The sequence below is a fragment of the Alligator sinensis genome, unplaced genomic scaffold, assembly GCF_000455745.1.
Source record: "Alligator sinensis unplaced genomic scaffold, ASM45574v1 scaffold781_1, whole genome shotgun sequence".
Lineage (NCBI taxonomy): Eukaryota > Metazoa > Chordata > Crocodylia > Alligatoridae > Alligator > Alligator sinensis.
Genome location: NW_005841845.1, coordinates 1472027 through 1485998, shown reverse-complemented (window position 1 = coordinate 1485998; position 13972 = coordinate 1472027). Strand labels below are relative to the sequence as shown.

The following is a 13972-nucleotide window of genomic DNA, read 5'->3' as shown; positions in this document are numbered from 1 at the left end:
CGGGGCATCACGGGAGCTGGAGTCCGCGCGGGGCCCTCGCGCCTGGGGAGCCCCTCACACACACACGTTTATTTATATAAATATAGATATAAATATAACTATATAGATGTATCTATTTATATTTTTATTTATAGCTATATTATCTATATTTTATTTATATCTATATAGTTATATTTATGTCTATATGTATCTATTTATAGTTTTATTTATAGCTATATTATCTATATTTATATTTATTTCTAGATCTCTATTAGATATAAATGTAGATAAGATAGATAGATCTATATGTTAATCTATCTATTATATCCATATTTAGAGCTAGATCTATCTATCTATATTTAGTCTCTAGATACAGATATAGACGGCGAGAGAGAGAGATGGAGATCTCCAGCGAGACGCTTCTTCGTGGCGGTCCCCGGGTCCAGGCCTTCCCGCGGGGTTGACGAGGATTTAAACAGACCCGCAGGTGGCTTGAGACCCTTCCAGGTGGTGTTACCGCCCGCACGATGCGGCTCACGTGATAAACGGGCTGATTTCAAATAGGGACCCGCGGGCACGGACGGTTGTTTCCTCGGGGACGTGTTGTGCCTCGTGTCCACCTGGTGCCACTGCGGCTTGTCCCCAGGGAGCGCCCGCCCGTGCCACGTGATCCTGCCACATGCCAGAGCAACCCCGGGTTGCTCTAGTATGTTTTTGCAGAAGTAAAAACCGAGACCTCACATTTTCCCAGGGGGATGTCGAGTCTGTCGAGGCCTCCCGCACTGCCGTGGGTTCAGCATGACTATCTAGAGGGGTGCTTCAAGTCTGAAAAGGCTGATGATGGCTTCCTTAGAGACGATCGGCATCACAGCCAGGGTTTGAGCTTGCTTGGGAGTGTGTTCGTGTTTTCCCATGGCTAACACCACACGCTACGTGGTGTCCTTGTCAGTGTATAAATCTGATGTGGTCTGTTGCAATCCAGTCGATGTAGTAAGATCACCCTGCTAGGCAGGTACACTTGGCGAATTGATAACTGCTGCAGCATTAAGGACTGATAATACAAGCCAAAGAAACTGGATACAACAAGGGAAAAGGAATGCGTTCCTCTGAGGGGAAAGGATTTATGTGATCGATGTCTTTTATTGGACGAACTGCACGGTTGGGAGAGACTTAGACAAGCCCTTGCGTATCACAGCGCCCCCATTCCTTGGGTCTCTTGTCAGCTTGTTTCTTGCCCGTTCCCTGGATCATCGCAGCTACGGTATTTTAGTTGTATGATGTTTAGTGTCCATGAAACAAATGATTTAGACTAGGAATGGAGAGGCTCCTTTGGTTTGGAAAATGATGTTTCAGACTTATGTGCAATCTGATCCTTTGTGTAACTTGGTGGCGGTCACCGGGGTGCTGCTGAGTTCTCCCCACAGGGATTAGATTGTAGGATCTGGGCCTTTGGCGGGGGTTTACGACGAAGATCGAAAGATGCGCGGAGTGAGGCTTTGCATTGCATCACTGTGTTAAGTTAATACTGAAGGACAAAAATTCTTGTGGGGCATGAGACTTGAGGAGAGGCTGAAGGAACTGGGCTTATTTAGTCTTCAGAAGTGGAGACTGAGGGGAGATTTAATAGCAGCCTTCAACTCCCTGCAGGGGGGCTGCAAAGAGGATGGAGCTGGGCTGTTCTCAGTGGGGGCAGATGACAGGACAAGGAGCAATGGGCTCAAGTTGCAGCAAGAGAAGTTGAGGTTGGATATTTGGAAAAAAACTTTCTTACTAGGAGGGTGGTGAAGCGCCGGAATGGGTTACCTAGAGAGGTGGTGGCATCTCCATCATTGGAAGTGTTTAAGACCCAGCTAGACAAAGCCCTGGCTGGAATGATGTACTTGGGGCTGGACCTGGGTTTGGACTAGATGTGACCTCCTGGGGTCCCTCTCAACCCTCGTTTTCTATGATTCGATGATATATTTGGTTGGTGGCCGTGACAACGTTACAGGTGGTCCAATAATAGACCTGTATTATATATAACCAAACGTTTTTAAACTAACAGTAGATGGTGACATGGCTTAATTTTAGAACTTTACACACTTATAATTTCTCACAAATGTTTAGATTTTTTTTTCTGTTTAGCAGTACTTCTAAATGGAAAAAAAATATCCACTAGAGAGGAGGGAACAACATAGAGTAGCAGCTAAGAGTTCTCTACGTGCAGAATCAGGCTTTTTTTTTTTCATTTTAAATGAGGTTAATGACATTCATTGTGCCAGTTATGGGGTATGCAAGGCTTCCAAATACTTCAGTGTGTTGGAGTTAAAACAGCCTCTTCAAATGGAGAACACTTGGTTGGCTATTTTACATGAGAGCCATAAACTATGAGGATTTATCCATTCCCACATTGAGAGAAATGAGTAAGAACTGTAACAACGCCCATGTTGCCTACACTACTAAAGTAAAACAAACCGCAAGGGCTGGCACTAGCATTTTACACTGTGTGTTTCTATTCTGGTGATGCCTGGCGGTGGTGTTTTAGCTTCTCCGCATTGCCATCAAATCCCAGTTTTCCGTGCTGTCTCTCTAGGTTATAAAAATTTGGTCTTGGCTGAAAATGGACTGTAGGATTTTTTCCCTCCCTCAAATTAGGAACTCTAATTGAAACAAACTTATTATTTAACTTATGGAACACAAGATTCTTAACTTAAATAACTTTTCTAAAGACTTTTTTTTTTTTTTTTTGCGATTTCTTAGTTGGTCTAGTAAAAGGTATCATCTCTGAACCAAGAGTTCTAGATTTTTGCGCTGCTTAACTTTCATAAAGCCTTTTTTGTTTTGGGGGTCGGATCCTGTTCCCAGTACAGAATAAGCAAATAGAAATATTTTTTTTGGCAGGGTGCAGGGGAACGGGGACATGTATCTTCCACCAAGCCATTAGTGCTGCCTCAGGGCTGAAGTCTTTTCTGTGGTTGGTGCCCCATAGTTAGAAATGTAAATCATTTTGGTTTGCTAACTTAAAGTCGCTGGATAAAAAGACTGTTTTGGTAGGAGTCAAATGAGTCACTGCTGCTTAAGTTATAGCTGCTAAAAAAAAGAAATGTTGCTAGCGCTGTATCTTTTTTTTTCCTGCTTACATCAAGGAAGGGGGGAATCTTTAGGAATGAGACAGGCAACAAATAGAAGTTAGTTTGATTTCCTCCTTTCCCATTTGTTGCATTTTAAGAGCTGCACTGAATCATGTTAAGTGCTGACAGTATAGGGCGCATGTAGGCAAATGAAGCAGGCTCTATGCAGTCAAGCGCTGCCTCGAGTTTCAGAGCTTGCTTTATTTGGATAGAATTTTGTCTGGGACAAAACTTACACTGGGGATGAATTTAGTCCAGTATCTCTCATCATACTTAGGTATGAGATGTTTATTGGAATTCATCAATGCAGTGACTTCCCAAAATATTCATCTCCTAGTGAACAGCACTTAACCAGTCCTGCAGCTCCTGAGTGATTTTTGAAATCAGTATAGTTGTTGCTATTCTCCATACAAGAGAGAGAATCAGCACAGTAATTCCCTGTTGCTGCAGATATTGGCAAAAGGGGGTGGATCATGTCAAATGGGAGGGGAAAGGAAGCCTCCCTTCACTCATCCAACAAGGGCTCCTGTGATTTAGGAGGTATAACTGTAAGCAATTTGTAAAATAATGCTGCACTGTATATATCCTTAGAGCAGTAGCTTGTATTCTTTTCACTAAATACATTTTAATCTTCAACTAACTTGAGCTGGTCACAAACACAACACCGTTAGGGAAGTTATTTAGTTGGTAAATATGAGCCTAAGCCATCACAAACAGATACCTCTAACATAAAGCTAGTCATTATGCAGAAGGATGTGATTATGAACCAAAGTGGAAAAGTGACTCGAGAGAAAAGCACTTAATACCAACCGGAAATTTTATAATGACACGGTGTGTAAAGGTGGCTATAGATTAGGGCTGCTTATCTTCACAGATAAGGTTGAAAAAGATGATTGATCCAGCCTGATTCTCTTAAGTAGGAAAGACTGGGTAAATTCCATATGTTCATCAAAGGATCAGGGACTTGATTGAAATCTGAATTTTTTTACAGCTGCTTTTCTGTCCCAAGTCCCCCTTGCTGTTGTAGGAAGAGGAAAGAACTTTGTTCTGTACAGTTCCTGTATTATTTGCAGTCCAGCTTTCGCAAGCACACCCTCGCTTGCCTTAAACAGCTGGTTGGGTGAGGTTGATTATGTGGAGCTTTACCTCATCTGAACCTTTCACAGTCCACTTCCAGAGGGAGGATACCAGAATCAGCTGGTTCAGTTGAATAACTTGGTATATGCACTCTTTTAGCAGCCTTCCAGTTACCAAAGTGTATGTATATGAGGTTCCTAAATATAGGAACAACAAAAACAAAAGGAACAACATTGATCCTGTTACAGTCGTCAATGCAAAGGAACAACATTGATCCTGTTACAGTCATCGTCCAACATAACTTTCTTTCTTGACATTACCTTAAACATCTTAATAAAGAAATTATGCTTATCCCTTTCCTTTAGAAAATGTAGTTTCATTAGGTCATTTAGATTAAACATGCTTCTCTTTAATGCACAGACTTTTTCAATGCGTAGTTATTGTTATGCTACGTAGGACTCCAGTTGCTGTTTTGCCAATGATATTGTAAAGTTTTTGGCCACCAGGCATCCTTCATCCTTCTGTCAATACATCCCAGAATAGAATTGACCTTCACCACAGCATCTTCTTGTAAATTTGTGTTCAAACGTAAAGTTAATCATAGAGTGGGATACCATGATTTTTTTTTCTCTAGATAAGAATGTATGAGTCAGTACCCTAATGAAAGGGTTGTTACCTCATTTTGGGAATATGATATGGAAACTTCCAAGAATAAAGAACTATGCAAAAAAATATTTTAATGGACTCCAAACTACTGAACTTAAAGCAGCAAAGGAATTACTTGTTTTTTGTCTTCTGGAAGTAAACTGAAGACTAGTTTACATTTTTCTTAACATTTTTTTTAACTAATTATTTTTTAAACAAGTTGGAAGCATTTCCTGGGAACATTAGGTATTAGGAGTTCAGATTGCCTAACATTTTTTATAGGAGTATAATACATGTTCAGAAATTTGTAACCATTTTTATAGCGACTAAGGATAAAACTTTAAAAAAATGCTAACTCCCATTTTCAAAAGTAGTCTGAGGCCTAACATCTTGCAAGGAGGTGTAGATTCCTGAGTCATGCAGGTGGTCTGCGAAAATTTATCTTAGATGACTGTGTAGAAGGTGTACAAGGCAAAATAATGTGGCTTGTTTTAATTTGTATAGCACCCAGGTGTTACAGGTGCCTAACAAATGCAGTGTTTCAAAGTTTACAATTCATGTTGCACGGTAAGACTGAAAATTTGAATGTTTTTTGGGGTAGGTAATGGAAATAAATATCATTATGTAGGCCACACCTGGAATTGAATTTTAATGCTGAATTGCAACCAGACCTCACCCCTTTGTCTTATATATGCTGATTTTTTTTCATGTTTTGTATGGAAGCAAATACCTACTTTAAGTGAGAAAAGAACTGAAGATGTGTTGAGTGTCTTCCCAAACACTGATTAGAAGCAGATAGAAAGGATCTCTGTTGACTGTATACACTTTACCAACAGGGTCACAATCCTAAAGGCTGATACCTAATACAACTAAAATCAAAAGGTTGTTTAGAGAAACAAGACATTTGTAAAAAAAATGCTCTCTTTGACCATCTATGTTATTGTGGATGCACTTTGCACAAATTCTCAGCTTTCGAGAAAAGGACGTAGAGATGTGTAATGACTGAAACTTAATATTAAGGTTACTGAAGGTGTGATAAATGAGAATTTCAATAAAAAATATATATCTCTTTGCACCTCTCTTTAATTCCAGCCCCAAACCATTTTAATTTTATTTTTTATGATCAATTCTAAGAAGCCAGGGCAGGAGTCAAGGTCTGTGCAATTTTTGACTCTCTCTCCTTTTACTGTCTTCCTTATTATTGTTCAGTTATTTCACAGTTTAGTTTTTAGTTAAGATTTTATCTACCAAAAGCAATATCTATTGTATTCTTACTGTGGAAGTAATTTAAAATAGGGTGGCTGTAGTGTTGCACAAGAGGGGACCTTATAATGCAGCCTCCTTTGGAAATGTGTCTGATCAGTCCATTCTGTGACAGTGGATTTGCAAACTTCATACAGAGATGGTTTAAAAATGCGTATACTTGGGGCATGCCAACTACGAGTCTCCGTATGCCATTCTCTATTGCATTACAAGCAGAGACTTTGACCTGTTACTTTAATTGGTCATCTCTCCTATATTAAAGAATGTGTACTACAAGCTGCTCCATTTTATAAAGCATTATTAAGAACTGTATTAAATTATAAATTGCCTCGGAGGAACATTAGAAGTATAGTTGTAAAATGCTTCAAGGTACTCGTGTAATACTTTGTATTTTCCAGTTGTGGAGCATGCATGGTGTCCAGGCTTTTTGTTCTCTCTCTAGATTCTGTTGAGTATATAATCATCTGTTTTTCCTAGTCAGAACAGATCACTAAATCATGAGAGTCAGTCCCTCCTAACTTTTCATGAAATCCCTTCAGGAAAAGTTAAGAGTCAAGAATTACTCCATAAACATCTCTTTAAGAAATCAGTCTGGTAATAATTTTCATTAAACACTTTCAGGAAAATTAATACCAGACTATGATTTCTTAAGGCAAAGTTGCTAAAAAGCAAAGGCGACTAATCTCTGAAACTCAAATAGTTTTCACTTATGCTCCATTTTCTCAGTTTCCATTCGAGTTCCAGTCCAGAGACTTTTTAACGATGGTGTTGGGCTGTCAAAAAAGCTTACATTTTCCCTTTCACTTCCCTCTCCCTTACTTCCAGGATTGAGAGAGAAATTTGTGATTAGGCTAAGGAAACATGGAGGGGGTGGAGATGAAGTCATTTTTGTGACACACTGAATTTAAGTACCACAAACACTCAGAGACTGTTTTAAAGTTAATATTATTTAGAGTAAATAATCTGTTCTCTTTCAATGTCTAAGTGCAGCACCTCAGCACAGACTTTTAAAGGTATTTAGGCATTTAAAAGCAGGTTGTTGTTTTTGAAAATCCTGCTAGGCACTTTAGCTACCTGAAGATGTAAAATAGGCACTCAAGTCCTATACAAATCTGACTTCTGCTCTCTTGACGGTCATCTTTCTGCAGCCAGATAGCACCAGAAACCTGAAGCAGTTGTATTCCAGCCTTCAAGAGTTTTAGGTCCCAGTTTCACTCCTTTTCTGTTCCTGATTTCAAAGGAACAGGATTGGGCCTTGATTTTTAACACATTACTTCACAGTGGTTGCATTTAGATGTGCTCTACATCTTCATGGAGCGTCCCACCAGCGTTGCTGCCCGCATCAGTACATGCCTTGCTGTTGCTATTGTTAGAACCCTGCGATTCCATCACCATCTTTTTCCTGTTTCACCTCCCTTCCTAACACCTGGGGGAGACAGTATCTCATCAGCTCCAGTCCATTTGCTCGATACCTAGGTGCCCTGCAATGAGGAAAGGGAGCAAATCAGCTGGGCCTGAAGACATGGCTTCCTGAAAGCAGGTGGCAATAGGTGGAGTATCGCATCTCTGAAGCTTACAATTTAAAGCTTGGAAATCAACACTTTCAGACACTCGTTCCATGATTTAAAACTAAATGTTTTCTTTCGGTCTTGCATCAAAAGTAACAAACGTGTTTTGCTCCCGAGTCCTAGAGGAGCAGGCTGTTTTATGTAGCAGCTAATCCATTCTGAAAGGGATTCTAGAATCACATTTAATATTATTTAAAGCATCCCTATTTATAGAAGAGCACTTTAAAATACTTCTATCTACCTCTTTCCTGTTCAGCAGCTCAAAACTCTTTCAGTTCGTAGTTGCAAAATAAAGAGAAGATTGCCTGAGTCCAATATTTCTTCTTGCTTGAAAAGAAAAATACCGAGGAAAATTAACCGGTTCTCTAATCCCCTAAAACCAAAGGGATTATGTTTTCTTCCTCTTTTCTCTTTTGTAGAAACTTAATGTTGAAAAATGTCATCTTTCTTTAACTGTAGCAAGAAGAACTACATGTTAATTTGGGGTTCTACAGAGTAGAGTTTCTTGCTTATCAAAAAAAATTACTCTGGTTTATGGCTTCTGTAGTTAGAATTAGATTTACAATTAACTAGGCATATCCAAATCCAATGCACATTTAATCAAAAATGAAGTAAAGTTATAGAGAATATAGCTAGAGTTTCTCTTCACAGTTATTTATGTCGAAATCTTGCATGCTTTTTTTATCCAGCTGTGTACAGTTTTAGGGGATTTGGGTAATTGTATCCTTTCTTAAATTATGACTATAGCAGAGCCGTCTTTCCAGGCTTCTGTGGGTGGAGTTGGAAAGCAACTAAAATGTTTTTAAGCTTGCTTGGCGAGTTGTGTAACAATTCTTCTGTTCTTATTTAGTAGCCAAGTTTTTAAATCCCAAGCTTGCAGCCATAAAAGGTAATTATGCACATTATTCTATGGCCTGTGCTTCTTTTTTTTCTTTTTAATTTGCTGTGGATTTCACTGCAGCCAGGCTGATAATCCAAAGCTTTTTGTTGCTGTTGTTGTTGTTCTGTACTAAACTAAGTGTGTATATATAGCTTTACTCGCTGCTGTATTCTTAGACTTGTATTTTTTTTGTGTAAGCTCCTAGGAAGCGTCTTTTTTGTTTTATGGAAGTGTGTGTGTAACACTTTTATAGGTATCCAGGTTGTAGCCGTATTGGTCTAGAGGAAAAAGCAGTCGGGACTTGTGGTAGAGGTGATATCTTTTATTAGACCAACAAGATTTTTGCAAAAAAATTTCTTTAATTGCAAGCTTTTGGGCCTGATGAAGGGTGTTTGTGCCCGAAAGCTTGCAATTAAAGACATTTTTTTGCAAAAATCTAGTTGGTCTAATAAAAGATATCGCCTCTACCACGAGTCCTGATTGCTTTTAACACTTTTATAAGTTCTTTTCTTAATGCTAAAGCCTAATTATAAAAAATCAGATGCGGTATTCATTATTTGTAGTTAAAAATAACAGATAGTGTAGTTAGAAATAACTGTCGTTTACTTTTTCCGCTGCCCCTCGCCTCCTGGGAATTATTATTTCTGAGCTCTGAAATCTAAGCGGTAACAATATCTGTATGGCATGATCACAGTTATATTTTACATTGTTTGTCTACTTTACCTCTGGTGTCTCGATGCTGTGGCAGTGGGCACCTAAAAAAAAGCAGAGATTAAAATCCTAAAGTTGGAAGAGACCTCCAGGGTCATCTGATCCAGCCTCCTGTGTGAGTGCATGTTTGCTTTCCACTGGAATTTTTATATGAAAGAAACGTAACTCTTTTAGAGGTATTTTTGTGACCAGTGTACATAAATGGTTGCCACACACTGGCCACACACTGATAGTGATAGGGTATGTTTGCACTGCTGTATTTATGCAGTTTAGTGAGATTTCTAGTAGTACCAGTGTAACTGTTTCAGTGTGCACTGCCACATCAGCACTAAGGACAGACACTAGCCCCTCATACTCTGTGTACATCCTGACTCTCTTCTTCTTCACAGAGACTCCCATCTAGTTCCAAGTTTCCTAGTTTCAATGTCTGTATATAGCTGAATGTGTATTTTGGTGAATGAAGGAGTTTTCTTTGGATTATTTTTTATTAATTAAACAGAGGTATCTTTAAATGAGATTATCTGCTTGCTCTCATCCTTCTTGATGCTAACTGCAAGGAGTTAAAAAACAGGAGGGGGAAGGAGAATTGGAAATGAAATAATGGTAAAGGTGGCTTCAGAGCAAATGCCAAAATCCTGAGGAAACAATGGGGAAGCTGTCAGTGGGGGACTATCCGCCTGTATGGCTCCAGCTAAGTTAAAGAAGTTTATTCTTCCAAGCCTGAAATTGTGGTCAGAGCATATGCTAACTCATTAAAGCCCCCGGCCTAGGGAGGGGGAATATGACAGCGCCAAGTGGGCAGCAGTAGCTAGAGATGCCTCTATGACAGAAGGCTGCAGAGAAAGAAGAAAGGGGCCAGAACTGAGCAGAACTTATACCAAACTTGCAAGGAAGAATCTGGAGTGCAAACCTTTTGGTGAACACATATAGGCATGTTTTTAACTTGCTTTGGAAGTGGGGTCTAGTCTAAGAGTAGTTGGATCCTGGTGTCCCACTCTTCAGCCAAATTAGCCACTTTGCTTCTATTACCTAGCATTGTGGCGAAGGGGACTGAAGTGCTGCTTACCCTGTAATGACATAGGCTACAACCTATACCCCTGCTCACCCGGTAATAGCAGCCCAGACAAAATAGGGATATTTTTAAAAACAAGAATACAGTTTCATCCAAATTACCTGTAACAAATGTAGTCCCCATCATTCACTTGGTGCTTCATCTCTGCAGAGCATTTGCAAGCATTCATGAGTGCTCCCAACACTGTTCTGAGTCTAATTAGTTATTATCATCCCCATTTGCTAAACAGGAAAACTGACACATGCAGGAAGTATAACTGATTTGTCCAGGGCCACAAAAGGAGTCAGTGACAGAGCCAGGATTAAAAAGCAGAGATTTCTCTTTTTCAGCACTGCGTTTGGAGCACACTACGAGAGAACTGTGAGATATAAGTAAATTTCCCCACTTGTACTGAAGCTAGGACATTATTTTGAAAATATAAGGTTGTTAACTTGCCAAGCAAAGAGGGTGTGTGATACATCCCTTGGCAAACTATCATCTGACCTTGTGACTAAGTATTTCCAATGAATCTCTAAGTAGCTCTGTCTTTGAGTGGAAGTGCATCTCCTTATGAAACGTATAATTTGTAATAAAGGATAAACTTTTATAAGATCTAAAGAGCTTGGATCCTGTTTTCAAAAGTCATAGGGGTGCTTAAATTATTTTTCAAAATAGGACATACATGTTGGATGTTACCAACAGCGAGTGCCCTAATCTGCCAGAAAGCTTCCTCCAGAGAGCCTTTTTGTGCCTGTTTAACGTTCTGTTGTTTTGCATATTTTAGAAATATGGCTACACCCACCTCTCGGCAGGCGACCTTCTTCGAGATGAACGAAAAAGACCAGGATCTCAGTATGGAGAACTCATCGAAAATTACATTAAGGAGGGAGAAATTGTACCTGTTGAGATAACGATCAGCTTGTTGAAGAGGGTAAGGAACGTGAACGTGGTTTTCCTGATTGCTCGCCTCTTCATGCTAAGAGCAAAAAGGAGGTAGTTGGAGAAAGAATTGCCATCCTTTTTGAAGTAAGCAAGAGGAAAATGATAGCCAAATGGATGCCTATTGTATAGTTTGCCTCTTGTAAAAATTGCATAGTTACGTTCTGGCTGTTATAGAAAGCAAGAGATCCAGTCCTTTATTATGTGAAGTGCAAAGAGAGCACTTGGCATGCTTTGTGATTTCTTTTTTTTTTTCCTCCCACTTTTTTTTCTAATCTGACCTAAGCTGAAAACTGAGAAACTCAATGCACTGTTTATTGTATAAGAATATGTTCCAGGATCTTGTAGTACATATATTTTCCAAACTAAATTTGTGCACAGTGGGAGATTTAGGAGTACGTAACAAGTCGGAACACAGACTAAAGTCTGCGAGCATTGTAGAATAACGGATGAAGCCTATCAAGAATATTCTTTCTAAAGTTTTATTGGTCTCTTAAGAGCAGCAGTGAAATATTGAGAGTGCCATTAAGACAGCAGAGGAATAAATTCTATACACCCACAATAGCCCACATTAAAACTGCTTTGTAACTTGTGCCAACATCTGGTGATAATGTAATAAGCAGATATAGTGTTTTGTGTAAAAGAGATTCTTGAACTGCACTCTGTTTATCAGGCTATGGATCAAACAATGGCTGCCAATGCCCAAAAGTACAAATTCTTGATTGATGGATTTCCCAGAAATGAAGACAATCTTCAAGGCTGGACTAAGACTATGGATGGAAAGGCAGACGTGTCTTTTGTTCTGTTTTTTGACTGCGACAATGAGGTAATGAAATATCATTACTTTGTGCCTTTCCCATGTACTGTATGATTGGAGGCAGACGGCAAGAACATTAATTGCAGGTACTGACATCTTCAGTATACTTATGCATTAGCAACATCAGACGAGACTCTTGGACTACAGAGACCAAGGCCACTATGCAAATATATAAACCAATTGTTTTTTGAGAAAGCAAATTACTAGTTATAATTAGCATCCTATTGACCAACAAATCTGAACAGTCCATTTAATGAACATATAATCAAAAGCATTGTTCTATAAAGGTACACATCGTGGTTTCTGAAAGACAAAATATTTTCCGTCTACTTCCTGTAGTCTGATGCCTTTGTCTATTATAGAATCAGTGTGTCAGCAGCATCCTGTGGGTATGCACATGTGTACCAAGCAGTTTCAAAAGGGAAGTAGCTGTTACATTCCAGTTTGCTAGGTGCAGAAAAGCTAGGTACAATACAGATGTAGCAAAACGGCTCTAATTTTACCACTGGATGAGTCGGTGGTAAAGTTGGAGTGGTTTTACTACATTTGTATCGTGTCCAACTTGACCACACCTAACAAATTGAAACGTAACAGCTGCTGCCCTTCTGAAATGGTTCCAAATGTATGTGTGTCCATACTCATTGATATCGTCCAAGGTGCTGATAAAGCAAGTATAAGCGTTTCATAGTTGTAAGCTTCAGTAAGATGCCAAATAATCAGCAACTTCTCTAAATGAGTAACCAGATTACAAGGGCAACGTGACAGTGATGTATTAAATTAATTTAACAAACATAAGACAGCTCATCTTGACGGCATGCATTGCCCTTGAAGTGTGAGGATTTGAGCTGCTCGAAAAAAGTTTTTCAAATCATTAAACTGACTTTTCCTAAAGTTTGTTTTCAGAAGTAAAAAGAAATCTACACAATTTGTTTTCGGTCTCCAAGAAGAAGTGTGTGGATAAGTGTTTCTTCAATGGAAAGAACAAGTTAATTTTAAGAAAAAACTAAATAAATAGTTTTCATGAAAATATCACTTAAGAAAAACCACCCACCCAGTGGACAGACACTGAGCAGGTTTTTAAAAATAACTGTCCCCTTAAACTGTCTCAAATTAGGCACTTTTTCACTCTTGAAAATTAAAGCCATTTTGCCTCCCCTGTCACCCTCCACCCCCTCGTTTTTTCAAACCACCGTTAAAAAAAACAACTGGAAAATCATAAACTAATTCCTGTTTCGTTCTTTATTCATCAGACCTTCCCTACTGTAACAAACTGAATTATGCAATATATATTTCAATGTTTTGTAAGTAACTTAAGCAAAATGTGAAGGCTTGTTGTTAATTCTGTCTTTAGAGATGTGGAAAGCTCATGGCCACACCCTTTACTAATCCTTTTCATATCTGTTGTAGATATGTATTGACCGCTGCCTTGAAAGAGGAAAGAGCAGCGGTAGGAGTGATGACAACCGAGAGAGTCTACAAAAGAGGTATCACACCCAGAACTTCAGTTATGCTTTCTTTTTTTTTATCTTTTCATTTTCTAACGCGTCTCTCCTTTCTTCTAGAATTCAAACATATCTGCAGTCAACCAAGCCCATAATAGACCAATATGAGAAAATGGGGAAAGTCAGAAAAGTGGATGCCTCCAAATCCGTTGATGAAGTAAGTTTTCAGAACACAAATGTTGGGCTACATATGACAAGGCAGAGTATACTAGTTGATAGTCATCTTTGTCTCTAGTTCTTCCAAATAGGTGTCCCTCTTTGTAATTATTTACAATGTGGTCTTCTGTGAAATATAAAATACGATTTTGCAGGATTCTTGCAAAAGTCTGTTCTGTCCTGCCTGTTTTTTTCTTCTTAAAAGCTAGCACTGCCTTCCATGAGGGTTTAGAGGGGGCTTCTGGTGGCGTTATAAAACTAGAATGATAAAGTC

At 39.1% G+C, this 13972-nt stretch overlaps 1 protein-coding gene across 1 annotated transcript in view; it reads left to right on the top strand.

Moving 5' to 3' along the window:
* The first annotated feature begins 7385 nt into the window (after positions 1-7385).
* CMPK1 (cytidine/uridine monophosphate kinase 1) overlaps positions 7386-13972 on the top strand; it is a 10361-nt gene continuing 3774 nt past the window's right edge. The window contains exons 1-7 of the mRNA XM_025207070.1: positions 7386-7419; positions 8493-8531; positions 10535-10665; positions 11069-11215; positions 11897-12049; positions 13448-13524; positions 13603-13699. Coding sequence (XP_025062855.1) covers positions 7386-7419; positions 8493-8531; positions 10535-10665; positions 11069-11215; positions 11897-12049; positions 13448-13524; positions 13603-13699 — 678 coding nt within the window. The remainder of the gene's footprint in view (positions 7420-8492; positions 8532-10534; positions 10666-11068; positions 11216-11896; positions 12050-13447; positions 13525-13602; positions 13700-13972) is intronic.